At 35.8% G+C, this 17,610-nt stretch overlaps 1 protein-coding gene across 1 annotated transcript in view; it reads left to right on the plus strand.

Annotated features, from left to right (window-relative positions):
• The window catches only part of ORC5 (origin recognition complex subunit 5), a 79,016-nt gene that overhangs the window by 59,689 nt on the left and 1,717 nt on the right, over positions 1-17,610 (plus strand). Inside the window, exon 13 of the mRNA XM_003782606.2 lies at positions 9,480-9,592. Coding sequence (XP_003782654.1) covers positions 9,480-9,592 — 113 coding nt within the window. The remainder of the gene's footprint in view (positions 1-9,479; positions 9,593-17,610) is intronic.

A 17,610-nucleotide genomic window follows, 5' to 3' on the forward strand; every position in this document is an offset into this window, starting at 1 on the left:
GTTAACATAGCCTTCATGGCATTTTCTTAGTTATTGTGTTAAGACATTTATATTCTACATTTAGAAAGATTCACATGTACCCTTGTAAGATGGACCATAGGTGTGGTCCCACCAATCACCCTCCCTTTACCCATTTTCCCCCCTCCCCTCCCCTCCCTATCCCCCTTCCCCATATTCTTGGACTATAATTGGGCTATGGCTTTCATATGAAAGCTATAAATTAGTTTCATAGTAGGGCTGAGTACATTAGATACTTTTTCTTCCAATCTTGAGATACTTTGCTAAGAAGAATATTTTCCAGCTCCATCCATGTAAACATGAAGGAGGTAAAGTCTTCATCTTTCTTTAAGGCTGCATAATATTCCATGGTATACATATACCACAATTTGTTGATCCATTTGTGGGATGATGGGCAATTGGGCTGCACTAAACATTCTGGTACAGATATCTTTGTTGTAATGTGATTTTTGGTCTTCTGGATATATACCTAGTAGAGGAATTGTAGGATCAAATGGCAGGTCTATTTTTAGTTCTCTAAGTGTTCTCCAAACATCTTTCCAAAAGGGACATATTAGTTTACATTCCTACCAGCAGTGTAGAAGTGTTCCCTTTTCTCCACATCCACACCAGCATCTCTGGTTTTGAGATTTTGTGATGTGGGCTAATCTTACTGGAATTAGATGATATCTCAAAGTAGTTTTGATTTGCATTTCTCTGATGATTTAAGGATGATGAGCATTTTTTCATGTCTGTAGGCCATGCGCCTGTCTTCTTCAGAGAAGTTTATCTTCAAGTCCCTTGCCCACCCTGAGATGGGATCACTTGTTCTTTTCTTGCTAATATGCTTGAGTTCTCTGTGGCTTTCTCATTTTTTAAATACTGTCTTGAATATCACATGGTGTTACAACTTTTAATGAGATATGTTTTAGAAAACTCTTGAGGGCATATTCTATTACATTAATCCATATATCTGTTCTTTCAGTTCCTTTTTTTTTTTGATGTCCAAGTTTCCTTTTTTCATTATTTTTAAAAGAATTTCTTTTAGCCATTCTTTAAAGGTAGATCTCTTAGTGACAAATTCCTTGATTTTCCCTTGTTTATGTTTTTAATTTCTACTTCTTTCCTGAAGGATAGTTTTGCCATATATGGAAATTGCCAATTCATTTTGTCAGAACTCTCTTCCAATACAGGGAAGGAATGAACGAATATCCTTGGGTAGCCTTCTGTTACTGGATTATGGATTGGGAGGTGCTGGGCTTGGTTTACCTTCTGATGTTGGGTAGAGACTCCCAATAGCAGACTAATAAAGACTCTTTTATTAGTGTTCCTCCAGTCTTGTAGTCCCTAAGCAGTCCACTTTCCACCTTTCCACTTTCTGCCTTTAATGTTGTTTTCAGGGCTCATAGTCATACTTAACAGAGAAGAGTAGTACATGTGAATGAATGCCATCTTCTCTGGACTAGAAGTTCTCCTGTATTAATCTTTTTTCTAACCCTCTGTCTACACTCTTTGTTAGTGTCTTTTTCTGAAATATTTTTGAGGGTAATTGAGAGCTCAATTGAATGAAAAGACTTCTATACATTAGACAGTGTAAAAAAAAAGATTATAAAATGAATATTCAAGTGTATTTTACTATTATTATTTAGAGAGTTTTTTCCCTCAACAAAGATTAATACTTCTAAGGCATTGATTTATTAGCTGAAAAATATTCCAAATATTCCATGTCTAGCAAATCCTTTGCTAGAACTTAACTGTAAATCACTTCTGTATTTGGGGGCCTAACAACTAAAATAACTTGTCTGAGTAACAAGTTTGTCACTGAGTCATCAGCAGCTAGACGAGGCAGACTCTGGTCCCACCTCTGCTTTATTTGTGTATGCACATGTATACAAACTAAACTGAAACACCACTATGAATCTGAGTAACTTTGCTGTCTAGAGACTTCTGTCATATAAACACTAAGTATATCAGACTATTTAGGTATTAAACTAGCCTGCAGATCAGGGTTCATCATTTTGTTATGAACATTTAAAGTTAAACAAGGGAGTAAATAAGTATTTTCTGTGATTTTGTCCATCTTTGAATGCACAGTACCTAGAGTAAGTCAAGAATTTAATGGATTTGCAATTGGAAATAAAAATCAGATAATTTTAGGATTGTATAATGGAGAGGAAGATAAACATTCTTATATGTTTATCTTGTATGTATAGAAGTAATTTTCCAAAAGTTCTCACTTCCTACAGTTTTCCATTAATATGTTTGAAATTCAGAATATTCACTCCACAAATTAATATTTGTTCTTGATCTTTTTAGTTTTACTCTAGCAATATTTTAATAAACTGAGCATTGTTGGTACATTTGTTCATTGCTTTATTTAACAGATGGTGTCCTGAACTATGTGTTTGTATGTAATTTTGGAGTGATTTTTGTATGACAAAGTCAATGAAATGATTTTTTTTTAATGTGAATAATCATATCTTAATTGTTTTCTTTAGCAGTTTCTAGATTTTTTTGTGAATTAGCTTTTCCTAAATCAGAACTACTCCCCTTCTCCCCCAACCCCCTGCAAAACTGGACAATCATCTATTAATGTTTTGGAAATACCTTTTGGCTGCTGCATCTAGAAGAAATACTATATCCTTTGCACAATATATATGATTCATCCATGGAATCTTGTAGAGATGACAGCAACTTCACAGGCCTATTTGTTTCAACTTTTTTCCTTTGGACATTTATTATAATTGATGTGGTAAAAGTAATAAACCATAAGGTGTCTGAAAGTATTTTGTTTTAACTGGATTAAAGACAGATAGATTTTATGTTTTTCTATGGAAAAATTGTAAAAGAGTAATTTAACATCCACTTTCGATTAAAGACTCTGATTAAATATGTGAAAATATTTGAATTACAGGGAAGTAGAAGTTATAAGAAATATAAGGAAATGCTAGTGGCAAAATAAAAGGTATTTAATGTTTTTTTCTATATTAAGAGAAAAGTACTATGGAGACCTGCCTTTAATAATAAAGGTAGTTCAATGTATGAGTTTTCAAATGACTGTTATCAACCTGTTGTAAATGAACTCCTTATAGAAAAATAGAATTGAAGTTAATATACTCTGCCATGGGAGGCTCTATTAAACCCTTTTCTGTATATCTTCCCATTCATTAAAATTTCAGGTCTACTCTGTTCATGGATTTCTTCCTATTACTAACCTGACAAGGAAATAGACTTGTCTTATCTTGACTTTCAGCAACACTTACTCTACTCCAAAGAACTTGACGTTCCTTGGCTGCCCATCTGTTCTGTGTCTCATCCCTTCATAGCAAAGATCTCAAGCAACTAATCTTGTAAGAGATATGAGCTCTCTGGCATTTTATCATTTTTAAGTATACTTTTCTTTGAAACACTTTTAAGTCTGTTTTGTATGGTATAAATATACTTTCATCATTTTTCTTTTTAGTTAGTATTTGCTTGATGTATCTCATTCTCTCTTTTGCCTGTAACTTATATGCTTCTATTTTACATGTATTTCTGCTGAATAGTATATAGTATAGTATATAGGATTTTTTCTTCAATCTTTGTCTTTTATTTGAAGCATTTAGTTTATCTTTAATGTAATAGCAAATATAATTTTGTTTAAATCTGTTATCGTCTTTTGCTATTTATTTGATTTTTTAAATCCTATTACATAGTTTATTTGTCATTTTATTGATTGCTAACTTTGCTGTGCAGAAGCTGTTGAATTTGATGTAGGCCCACTTACTTATTTTTGCTTTTGTTTCCAATGCTTTTGATATCATGTCCAGCAAATCATTGCCAAGACTAGTGTCAAGGAGCTTTTTTCCTATATTTTCTTTTAGACTCTTATGATTTCATGTCTTTACATTTAAGTTTTTTAGTTGATTGCACGTTAAATTTTGTGTATGGTATACACAACATTTCATTCTTTTACAAGTGAATATCCAGATTTCCCAATGTGTGCATTCATTTTTTGAGACAGGGTCTTGCTCTATTGCCCAGGATGGAGTAAAGTAGCCTCATCATAGTTCATTGTACTATTAAACTCCTGGGCTCTGCCTTGGCTTCCTCAGTAGCTGGGACTATAGGCATGTGCCATCACTCCTGGCTAATTTTTATTTATTTATTTTTTTGGTAGAGATGAAATCTTGTTCTTACTCAGGCTGGTCTTGAACTCCTGGCCTCAAGCAATCCTACTGCCTCAGCCTCCCAAAGTCTAGAATTAAAAGTGTGAGATACTGTAACCAGCCTCCAGTGCCATTCACTTGTGAGACTATCCTTTTCCCATTATGTATTCTTGGTACTCGTGCAAAGATTAGTTGACCTTACATGCATGGTTTTATTTCTGGCCTCTCTTTTCTGTTCCATTGATTTGTGTTCTTATGCTAGTACCCTACTGTGTTGATAACTATGGCTTTGTAATATAGTTTGAAATCAGGAAATGTAGTGCCTCCAGCTTTATTATTCTTTCTCAAGATAGCTTTGGCTATTCAGGTCTTTAGTGGTTCCATACAAATTTTAGGATTTTTTGTTTTTGTAGAAAATACTGTTGGATTTTGTTGGTGATTACATTGAATCTATAGATTGCTTTGGATAGTTATGGACATGTTAATAATAATTTTTAATCCATGAACATGGATATCTTTATTTGTATTTTCTTAAATTTTTTTCACCAGTGTTTTATAGTTTTCAGTGTATAAACCTTTCACCTCCTTGGCTAAACTTGATTTCTAAGTATTTTATTCTTTTCAATGCTGTCGTATATGAGATTGTTTTCTTAATTTCTTTTTTTGAATAGTTCATTGTTAGTATATAGACATGCAGCTGATTTTTCTAAGTTGATTTTTGTATTCTCCTTTACTAAAATCATTTATCAGTTCTAACAGGTTTTTGGTGCTCGGTTTTAGTTACCTTGTAAATATTTAGAACATCCTTGGCTAATATACTATTACTATGATTTTTAGTTTGGAAAATTGAGGCCCAAATTCTTTAAGTGACTAATCTGAAGTCTATTGGTAGTAAGTGGCAGAAGATAGCTTTCTCTAACTTTGAATATTTTTCATAGGTCTTCCTCACTTTGAATGGTTTTTTTTCTCTTAAACTACACTCCTTCTCTTCTGAATTTAGATCAGTCATGGAATCAGAATGGGCCCAGGGGTGGGAGTGAGAATGAGATAATTGGATGATCATAATACCTTGAGTGTTTGCCAGATAGCTCCCCTCCATGAGGAGCAGAAACTTGTGGCATGTACCAAATTTCCAAGTTCGTAGGTAAGGAGTCCTTTGTCTAGGTGGTGGAGGCATATTGCTGTGTGAATTCTCCCTTTATGATTATTTTACAGATCATCTCAATTCTTTTAGCACAGTCTTTTTTAGGCAAGAGTGTAATGGACCTTATGTGATGTGAGCTCTCTTAGTTATGATCACAAGTTAGATACATTTTAAAGTTTTAGGCTGGGCATGGTTGCTCGTGTCTGTAATTCCAGCACCTCGAGAGGCTGAGGAGGAGTGCTTCAGGCCAGGCATTCCATACCAGCCATGGCAATACAGTTAGATCCTATCTCTAAAGGGAAAGAAAAAAAACAAAAACAGCCAAATACGGGTGGCATGTGCCTATAGTTCCAGCTACTCTGGAGGCTGAGACAGGACAATCACTTGAGGGCAGGAGTTCAAGGCTGCATTGAGCTATGATCATGCCACTGCACTCCAGCCTCAGTGACAGAGTTAGGTCCTATTTCTTAAAAAACATTCTTTTTTAGAGCTAGAGTTAGGAGATCTAAGTCTTACTCAGGTGCATTTCTGACACCATCCAGTCGTCACTTTGGGCAAAAGACATTGAACATCTTAGTTGCTGCATTGGTTAAATTAGTCATTTGAACCTAACAATCTCTAGTGCAGAAGTCAGCAAACTTTTTCAGTAAATGGCCACATGGTAAATATTAGACTTTGTAGGCCAAGAGGCATAATGGAGAGTGAGAGAGACAACCCCACTTCATTTGCCTGGGGGGGAGTCATTCCAGTTAGCAGGCATGCTTTGTGCTCAGTTATTACCAGCTACAGACATTCCTGGAACAAAAAGGTGACCCCCATGGTCAGTTTCACTCTCTGTTATGGTGACACTCAGGTTCCTGTGCACCCTTCTTTTCTCCCAGGGAACCCAGCTGCCTCAACAAACTTCAAAGGGTTGCTAGTATGCACATTCTGTGATCTTCCCAAAACAAGACAAAAAAACTAGAGACTCTATAACTTGAAATTAAGAAATACTTCTAAAATAGCCTGGGACTCAAACATGCAATCAAAATGGAAGTTAGAGTTAAAATCAAAACTATGATTACTTCCAAGGTAGTAAAATAAAACAATCGGGTGAGAAGATATTTTAATTCAATACAATAAAAGATGAGAAAGGAGTGTGAAAGACATGCAGGAAAATGGATTATGAGGGCCAACTGAAGGGTCAGAGTTGTCAGACTGACTGTAAACACAAAATCCCACTGTGTTGTTTACACGAGATCTTTCTAAAGTTAAGACTTGAAAATGAAATCATGAAAGTAACATAAAGAAAAAGGCATAGCAAATAAAAGAATGCTGATATAGCTGCACACATATCAAGATTTGAATAATACCCTGTAAACCAAAGAAGTCATTACTGGAGAAGAAAGCGATCATTATGCAAAAGTGAAATGTTAATTTGTCAGCAAAACATAGTAATGTTGTCTATGCGCACTTGACAATATAGCTTCAAAAATATATGGCAAAAACTAATAGAAGCACAAGAAGACAGATTCTCTGTGATAATGAGATTATTTCAATAGCTCTCTTAGGCTGTTTTTAAAAAAAATAGATTTAGGTGATGCGTATAGTTTTATTACATGGATATGTAGTGTAGTGGTGAAGTCTGGTGTTTGAATGTACCCTCCACCTGAATAGTGTTTGTTGTACCCAGTACGTAATTTTCCATCCCTTATGCCCCTCCTACCCTCCCAAATTCTGGAGTTTCCAGTGTCTATTATTCCATTCTGTATGGCCATGTGTACCCATTGTTTAGTTCCCACTTGCAAGAGAGAACATGTGGTATAGATTTCTCCATTCCTGAGTTACTTCACTTAGAATAATGGCCTTCACTTCCATCCAAGTTCCTGCAGGGACATTATTTCATTGTTTTTTATGGCTAAGTAGTGTTCCATGGTATATGTATACCCCATCTTTATTCAATTAGTGGTTGAAGGACCCTTAGGTTGATCCCATAACTTTGCTATTGTGAGTAGTAAACAGGAGTGCAAGTATCATTTTAATACAATGATTTTGTTTTTTAAAATTCATTTTAATTTTAAAGCAATGCTGCAAAAGTTAGGATTGCTACAGAAAAAATTCCAGAATAAATGTAGTATTCTAGGAGACAAGAAACCTTTTCACTGTGTCCAGGAGGCAGAAACTTTTTTTTATTATTTCAGATCAATACTTACGTGCACATACGGAAATTACATTTATCGGAAATCAAGTAGGTCAGAGGGGCGGAGGGGACAGGTAAATTCATACCTAACAGATAAAATGATTTCTTTACTCTTAGGTAAATACCCAGTAGTAGATTGCTAGATCAAATGGTAGATCTGTTTTTAGTTCTTTGAGAAATCTTACTGCTTTCCATATACTACTCTCAGTTTTGATTTAAAAAATAGTGGATACCTGGCTTGATGCCTATGGCTCAATTGGCTAAGGTGCCAACCACGTATACCTGAGCTGGCGGGTTTGAAGCCAGCCTGAGCCCGCCAAAGAACAATGATAGCTGCAACCAAAACATAGCCAGGCGTTGTGGTGGGTGCCTGTAGTCCCAGCTACTTGGGAGGTAGAGGCAGGAGAATTGCTTGAGCCCAGGAGTTGGAGGTTGCTGTGAGCTGTGATGTCATAGCACTCTACCCAGGGTGATAGCTTGAGGCGCTGTCTCAAAAAATAAAGAAAGAAATAATAGTAGATATAAGATTTGAACAGTATAGATAATAAGCTTTTTCTAACAATACTTAGCAGAGCACATCTTCAAATTACTCACTTTCTCTAACACACAAAGACCGTTTATAAAAAATGTTTTAAGGAGTAAGTAGCCAATTAACCTTTTGAATATAGAGCTTCATATTTTGGTGCATTAAAAAAGTTTTCTAATTGAAATCATTTATTTAACATAGTATTTGTGTAAAATACTGTGGTATCATCTATTCACCCTTTAATTTATTAATGTAGTGACAGTTGATAGAACTCTGCATGACAGTTTTCCCTTTAAGGTTATAGTGTGGTATAATACATGTAGGCATAGCATGATGAGTATGGATTCTTGTTTTGAATTATTGCTCAGTTACTGGCTTTGTGATAACAGGGAACATTACATAACATTTCTAAGGCTCATCTGTAAAATGAGTATAATAATGTTCACCTTGTAGGGTCCTGAGGAATAAATGAGATAATGTTTATAGAATACTTAGTATCAAGCAAATCGCTACTATTGTCTTTTTGTTGTTGTTGTTATTCATAGAATGTTTACTTAGCATCTACAAAGTACCTATTAATCCCAAATTAATTTTAATTTCTAAGATACATGGTTAGGTATTACAAATGATATAACTGAAAACTTATCCTTTATGTTACTGCAGAGCAGCTGCAGATTACCTAGCTTCCAGGTCTTTTCTTCTTACCATTGCTGTCTCTTTTCCTAGTGGCCTACACGAGATAAAAACAAAAAACTGGGAGAAGACAATAAATTGCTCAAACTGTTTTAGATCTTGGATTAGCTTGCTTTCTTAGATTTCAGAGCACCTAATACTTCGGTTGACCTTATGAATGTGAAGTTACTTTGTACTTTGACTTATCAGAATACACTTTTACTTTCTCCAGTATTGATCTTTTGGTGTTTTTTTGACCACCTGATCAGTGATACATTCTAAATCAAGACCAAGCCCAAATCTGAGGGATTCACTTTTTATCTTTTATCTAACCAGTGACCTACTCTGGAACAGACCCAAATCCATATTTTAACTGATTGATTCCCAAGAGAGCATAGATTTTATATTCTGAGGTATTTAGACAAAAACATCCTAAAATTTTAGCTTATCATAGGGAAGGAGTGTGCTTTATTTGTAGTTTTTAAGGCGTAGCAGTCATATGTCTTAATGCAGTAATGAAATAAAGTTGTCTCTAGTGTAATCCTTAGGCACTGAGTGTTAGTTTGAATAAGTTGTTAAAACAGGACTCTTCAACAACTGATTTTAGTTGTTAAATTAGGACTTTAAACATATGTGTAAATTTGTTATGTAAGTTTCAAAGTAGTCATGTTCTTTGTAGATGGTATAGATATTTTTGTGGATTCATCTATATATCCTTATCAAAGGCACTGTAAAATGTTTCACAATCAAGGTCATCACATAATAAATTGGCATTAAAATAGTTTCTCATAAAAAATATTATCTCATTTTTAGATTACTTCTCTAGTGACCCTTCAGCTGTTAACCCAGGTTGGCCATGATGATCAGCTTGATGGACCAAAATACAGATGCACGGTGTCTCTAGACTTCATTAGAGCTGTTGCAAGGTACGAGGGGAAGAATCATGGTAAAGTGTCTTGAAGTATGTAAATGATACACTAAATATAAAAATTAATGTTCTTCCTAAGGTAATGTCATTAGTTTCTTAAACGAGAAAAGATGATTTAAGTGCCAGTGAATAAGCTCCACCATAGAGTCAACCCTCTCAAATATATATACAAATGATATAAAATTGAGAGAAATAGCTACTGTATTAGATGGCAAAAATCGAGATTTTGAAAGACCTTCACAGACTAGAATAATGGTCCCGTAATATAGCAAGGTGAGATTTAGTGGACCATTCACTACAAAAAATTAATGTGAACTGAAACAAGATGGGACAGACCTGGCTTAAGTCCAGAGTTTTTTAGCTGACTTACAAGGCTTTAAAAATCCTGACGTAGGTAACTCTAGTATACATGTAATGCCTAGTTCAAGGGATATAATAGCTCTGTGTGTTGCCATCAACAGATCAAATCTGTTGTGCTGTGCTGTGTTCAGAGTTTTAAGAGGGGCATTGACAGATAGGTACATGCTAAAGAGGCATGAGGCGAGTGGTCCTGCAAAGAACGGTGTCCCACCATTATCTGAAGGACAGGATGTGAGAGAAAATCCTTCAGAAAGGCATGCTAACTGTCCAGGGATTTCAGGGGCTGTCATGTGCAGAGTGGGTGAAACTAATTCTGAGTAATTCTAGAATGTTACAAGTTCTAAGGAGGAAAAATATGTTTGTCAAAATGAGAACTGTTTAAAATGAGTTTCCCCACCAAGAGGTACACTTAACTGTTAATGGAAAATGCTGAAACCATTTATATGAATAAATGACTTCAATCTCATGGTTGCAGCTGGAAAACAGTCTGTCGGGGCTGTGGAAGAAAAGGTGATGCGTGTAGACTGGTAGGGTTAACCTAAGACTGGGTTCCCAAACTTTCTGAATATAAAAACGCCATCATAGCATCCTTTTTAAGTTAATCATGAAGTATGTACGTATATTTCAAAATTTTTAATATAAAGATCTGAGACATAATTTGTTCAGCCTAAAAATAGTGCTTAATATGGCTTTGCAGAGCTCCTATAACAATTTTACAGCTTCATGAGGATCTGAAGTCTACAGGTTCACAGCCTCTGCCCTGAAGTTGTCTGAATTAAAAGTTCTGCCAGGCACAGTGGCTCACTCATGTAATCCCACCAACTTGGGAGGCCAACGCAAGGGGTGCTTACTTGAAGCCAAGAGTTTGAGACCAGCTTGGGCAACTTAGCAGAGACCTCATCTCTAATTAGGTGATTGTGGCAGAGCACACCTGTAGTCCCAGCTACTTGGGGAGGCTAAGACAGGAGGATTACTTTAGCCCAGGAGATCACTTGAACTGGCTGTAGTCAGCTATCAATGTGTCATTGCACTCTAGCCTGGGTGACAGAGCAAGACCCCATCTCTAAAAAAAAAAAAAAATTAAAAGTGCCATGATAACAGGTATTTGCCACATTTTGATGGCATACAGACTCTAAAACATGAAGTGAGGTATTTAATGTTTGATTATGCTAAAATGAGGCAAATTTTTACACAGAGAAAAATGAGCAGAGACTTTTTTTTATTGTATTCAGTATGACCATAAAGCAATAACTTTCATTTAAAACAATGATATTGCAACCTCTGTATCTAAGAGCCTCTATCTAAGACATAACTTTGGGATGAAGCCTATGTATTTCAGGAATTTTGTTATTATTCCGAATTTGCTGTACCCCACCATACTGATGCACAGGATGGTTTGTGAGTCCCTCCATCCCGTGTGAATACGCATTGAATTAGACTGAATTTGTCGTTAGTCCATAGCATCACAGTGATGGATGTTAAACACATGCAGGAGTGTGCGCTTCCATTTACCACCTCAAAAGGAAGCAGGACATATAGACCTAGAATTTTGTTGTAGAACTTAGGAACTTTGTAACTTTGTTACTTTTGTTCTTTTGTCCTTACTGTTCCTACTTTCCCTGGGCAGACCTAGAATTTTGTTGTAGAACTTAGGAACTTTGTAACTTTGTTACTTTTGTTCTTTTGTCCTTACTGTTCCTACTTTCCCTGGGCAGTGTCCAAAAAATAAGCATCCTTTTCCCACATCTGCCCTCTTCACTCCCTCATCTCCATAATATTTTGTACTATTCTGCTGTCTTAACCTCTCTCCCACACCCTTCCATCTTCTAATATTCTTCTTTATTTCCTTAACTGAAATCTACTTCTTTCCTGGGATACTAAATTCTCTGAAGTTATCCCTAAGGGTAGCTATTTATTTTCTCAAACCCCAAGCATTCAAGGTTGGAGGTCGTTTTAGTGCTATCCTTCCTTCTTGTTCCCTTTACAGACTGTTAGTGTCCCCAGCTTCTTATAAAAATGTGGGCATCTTTGATACTCACACAGTCTAGCTCTTCTTTTCTTTTCTCCTTATGATTACCTTCCACCAACCTCCCAGCCATTCCACTTCATGTATTAAGAAATAGAGCTTGTGTTTCACAAGACTTCTTTTCTGGCTCAGTGCTGTGGCTCAAGCGGCTAAGGTGCTAGCCACATACACCTAAGGTGGCGGGTTTGAATCCAGCCCAGGCCAAACAACAGTAATGGCTGCAACCAAAAAATAGCCGGGTGTGGCGGGCGCCTGGCGCCTGTGGTCCCAGCTGCTTGGGAGGCTGAGGCAGGAGACTTACTTGAGCCCAGGAGTTAGAGATTGCTGTGAGCAGTGAAGCTATGGCACTCAACCCAGGGGGACAGCTTGAGGCTCTGTCTCAAAAATAAAAAAAGACTTCTTTTCCATCTAGATTCTTAACTCTGTTCAAAGCACAAATCCTAACATTTGTGTTCACTCTGTTTTACAGGACAAAATTGAAACCATCAGTTGAGAAGTCCTTCAACTGCCTACATGGGTGTGACTTCTCTTTCTTGCTTTTTCCTTAGGTTGGGGTTCCTCTTCCTGTCCAAGTGGATTTTTCCACCTCTGCTTTGGATTCCATCTCCTCCATCTCCCCAGAGCCTTTGTTAGTCTCAGGCTGTTTGTCTCCTCTGTGGCGCCTAACATTGCTGACCACTCTTTCTCAGAACTCTCTCTCAGAGCCGATGATTGTGCTGTCTAAAGGTTTTCCTCTTTATTCTTTGGCTTTTTTTGTACTAAAATTCATTTGCCAACTTATCCTCTCCACCTGACCTTTAAATATAGTTGTTTTTTGAGGCTTACTCCTAGGCTTTTTTCTCTTCTGATGTTATTTTCTTTCCCAAGGCAACTTTAGCCATACCTTTGATTTCAGCAACCAAATACATATTAATAACTCCTTTATTTTTAAAGATCAGACCTTTTAAAATATATATATAATCGACTTTTACATTTTTAAAACTGAACTCAGAAATTCTAACCTCTGCTTTAATTCACTAATAGAAAGGGAAAGAGGAAAGTCAGGTTTCCTTCCGGCGTTCACTATTTTAGTGATTAGCCCAGCCTCTCAAGATTCAGGCCTCCATGATTTCTCTGTCTCCCACACTCCTGCTGAGCCTGGCAAGCCCTTCCTATATGTCTCAGATTTTATCCACTTGTTATCATTGTATCATTACCATAGACCAAGCCACTGTCATTTCATCTCTTGTAGTCTCCTAATTGATCTTCTGTCTTCTCTTATCTCCTTATAATTTATTCTCCACATGATAACCAGAATAATTTTACAAAAATTTAATGTCTTGAAAGTCTCAGTGGTTTCCCATAACTCTTGGAATAAATAGCAGAGTCTTTTGAAAAGCTGACAAGGCCCCAATGATCTGGCCCCTGTTTGTGCCTGGCCACAACGGCAAACATACCTTTTCCCCTCTTTATTTGCACTTTAACTACATTAGCTGTCTTTCATTTTTTTTTATATTAATCACTTTGCTTCCTATTTTTGCATATGCAGCATTTTCTAACTTTTCTTCTTCTAGCTATTACATAACCTTTAGATTTCAGCTTGAATATTCCTTAAAAGGAACCTTCTCAAACATACCATGACCCCATCATTCCTTTCTTCCCCCAACCGCACACAAAATTAAGAAGGTCCCATTTTTGTTTTTATGATACTTATTATATTTTTAATGAAATCATTAATTGGAATAATTCCAGTTCACCTTTCTTTCTAGAATGTTAAGTTCATGAAGCTCAAAGCACACACTGTGTGTATCTGTCATTACCTCAGCCTTAAACCTAGCATAGTGCTTTAAGCTTAGTGTGTGCTAAATAATTAGATATTTCATGTTTTTCTGTAGCAATTAAAAATAAAACTTCAGGTGAAAGCAAACCATATGGACTTTTTGGAGGGGGGGGGCGGCAAAAAGAGGAATGGAGATAAGGAGACAGTCTCATTCCAAATCAAAATTTGGTGGAGAAAGGAAGTCCTAAGGATAGTTCCCAAGGGTAGGTTGGAGTAATTCTCAGACATCTGTGACAGAAAACAAATGATTAGATCATAAGACATGGTCTGTATGTCTAAAATAAGGAAGTCAATAACTTACACATTTTTATGAAAAAACTACGCAGTTAGTGAAAATCATACTTTTGAAGTCTAATACAGGAAAATACTCGGGGTGCTTAAGAGGATAAAGGTTAGTTACATATAAAGTCTTACATATAAGAACACTAGGAAAATCTAAGGGAAGGGAGTAATGGACAACAGTCAGTTGCTACCAAGAAATCAAGCAGAGTACTATGATTTGATGATAAGGCAGTTATTGGTAACTTTATTAGGAACACTTTCAGTGATATGGTGAAGTAGATGTCAGATTATAGTGAGTTTAAATAGTATTTATGGGAAAGTAGATGTAGCAAATAGAGATAATGCATTTCATTCATTTAACACTTACTGTGTTACCCATCATAAATGAAGTGCCGTGCTGGGTTTTGGGGAGATATATGTAGCAAGAAGAATAACTTTGGGGAGATATATATAGCAAGAAGAATAATTTTGCTAAATCCTCTCCTCATGAGCCTTTATTGTAGGATTTTTTTTTTTTTATTGCCAGAAAGAGGGAGAGAGAGGAATGTACCTGTTAACAGTGTAGTATTGAGAGGAGGCTATTTTTTTTTAAAGATTTGAGCATATTTAAATGCTGATAGGAAAGAGCAGATAGAGTGGAGTAAATGATACCAAGAGAGAGATTAAGGCACAAAATCCTTGAAATGTTATATTAGCCCAGGATTTAGAATATGAGTTGAAAGACCCTGGATGAGAGAGAGGAATTCTCTTGCATTTAACAAGGCAAAAAGATGGATTCAGATGGAGCAGAATTTGGAGTTTTGGTGGCAAAAAAGTTGAAGGAAGCAAAATCAAGACTAACTGCAAAAGTAATAGCCATTTGAGGGAAATATGGAATATTTGAAATAGCTACCAGAGGGAGTGGAAGAAAGTACTGACAAGGAAGGCACTTGTTAGAAGTGCCGGGGTTCTTGACCTGGAGTTTACGGTGACACGATCCATTAGATTTGTGATCTGCACCAGCACCGTTCCATATGCTGGATGTGGAGACAACAAAGAATTATAATTGAAATCACACAGTCTTGGGGTTTTGCCAGGTGAGTTTAGTGAATGCTAGCAAGTGAGCACTGGTGATGAACCATGGAGTCTAAGCTAGAACTAAAGAAAGTAAATCCAGTTGGGGGCTCATAATTCAGTGCCTGGCACATAGATACTCAGTAAGTATATGTATAATAGATCAGGAAAAAATCAAGAGGTTTGTGATCTGGTTGTCCCATGGCCTTCCTGATAGCATAAAAGGAATAAATTGCAAATGAGAGGGTAGAATGTCTTAAGTTTATGTTTTTAGAGCTTTTCTGGGTGTAATCATGAGCATGGGAAAGAAGGTCTCATTGAGAAAGACAAGTGTGCAGTGAAGTGACGTGTCTGATACAGGTCTTGGAATAGAAATGAAGACTGAATTGGAAGCTAAATTATTCGCTGACTCTGATATGGTGATAAGAGGGCTAGGAGCTGGTGAACAGCATGGCCTTGACTCTTAAGAGGAGTGGAGCTTTATTGCACAGGGACACCACACCTGACAAAATTATCTGGGGTACAGTAGAGAGTTAAACCTTCATTGGAAGGAGCTGAAGGGAAGATTATGTCCTTCAGGAAGAACTAAGATTCAGTTGAGCCAGGAAGGGGAAAAAATACAGAAAACATCCTTTGAAGAGATAGAGGATATAGAGAACTATAGTGATCAAGAAACAGTGTAAGGATTGTACAGAGAAGTGATAGGAAGCTGGTTCTAGAAAAGGATAGGAGAGGACGGATGACTGAGAAACTTCTTAAATACTGTCCTTGGGTTGTTTTCAATAGGAATGGTACTTAGAAGTTTATAGTTGTTTTTCCTCCACAATCAGTGTTATATGCTGTTAGATAACTTAAAGTTTCAATTTTCAGTTATATGGATACAAGTTGTCAGAAGAGCCAAATTTAAAAAGAACCCAAGTTCAAACTTCCCACAAAAAAGAAAGTTTTCCTGTGAGAAAAAAAGTATCTTAATGTCTTGTAAAACAATCAACACAATGAAATAAAAGGATAAAGGCAAAATTAAATCCTTAAATACATGCCATATAATTAACTTGTGTTAAAAGTATTTAAAATTCTGATTTAAAAATTACTCCTAGAAAAATTGCCACCAACACTATTTCTGTTTACTGTATTTCTTTCTGGTTCTTTGCTTTGGAAAATAATTTGTGTTTTATGGGAAAGAATTTCCTATAGCATGTAAAAGTTATCAAAATTTTTTAAAACCATGTTAAACCTAATATGCATAAAAAGCCAGAAAAAGTAAATGCAAAGTTCCTAACTCTTTTTGTTAGTTGAAACTCTAAAGTGGATCATATGACTCCAAATACTTTAAAACACAAAGTAATCTTTGGAATACATGACTTAATTTTTCATGTTGCCCCTGTAGTTAGTCTTAACAAATTCTGCCATGTCTTAGAAGAATTTATGTGGGAATCAGTTGGCAAGTCAGTCACTTGTTTATATCAGAGTGGAAGAATGATAGAGGTAGTAAATAAATCTTGGGCAGTAACTGTATCTTCAGAGAATGATCTTATATTCAATTCCAGATTAATTTAATTTGTTTATTTCTCAGTGACAAAACAGAAATGGAATATAGTGAATTCATTTTAAAAATGAATACATTTCAGTTGCTTAGTGTTTTTAAATCACTCCATTCATGTATTAAAGGAAAACTGCACAAATATGCTATAATAAATAGTAATAGATTTCTGAAAATCTAATAGATTTCTGAAAATAGATTTTTAAAAAGTAAAGGAGTCCTACCACAAATTACATTTTGCTCTCTTCTAGTCCATTAGACAACCCTTTTTCCGTACCTATCACAACATATTTGCAATTTTCTGTTCTCCTTTCTCTCCTAATATAGTAGGTTATGGCTGCCTATTGATCATTTTGTTTGGCTATGTGATATTCTATCAAATAATGTCTTGTAATTTAGTGATTTCCTTAGTGTTGGAATTTAAATTGTTTTAATCTTAGCTTCCCCGTAACTTTAGTTTTCACTGAAGTCCAAAAACCTCCTACAACATTAGATCTATTTTTCCTTGTTACCTTAGGTTTATAACTTTAAGATCTATAGTCGTTGTGGGGAAATGTGCCTAGAGAGAGCTGTATAAATTCCAGTTCCCATTTTTGTCAGTGTTAAAAAGTATATTTTTTCCTTTCTAAAATGCTCTAAAAAAGATCTTTTCAACTAATCATTTTTTTCATAAGTCATTAGTTCAAGGTACCTGTTGCCAATAAATTTGGATGGTTCTAGAGTTGAATGAAAAAATACCATTTAAAAGTAAAATAGCTTTATGACTTAACCACCAACCATACCATTTGGGTCTTCATGCATAAGATTCTTTTATAATTTAAATATACTATCTATAGTTGTTTTATCACTACTAATGATAACGGGATTATTTCGGCAATGTTTTTATGCTCTTTGGAAAAGTTTAGTGTTCTTTAGGGAAGCATTGTATTGAAACCG

Source organism: Otolemur garnettii, unplaced genomic scaffold (assembly GCF_000181295.1).
Source record: "Otolemur garnettii isolate 467f Iridium unplaced genomic scaffold, OtoGar3 scaffold00005, whole genome shotgun sequence".
Lineage (NCBI taxonomy): Eukaryota > Metazoa > Chordata > Mammalia > Primates > Galagidae > Otolemur > Otolemur garnettii.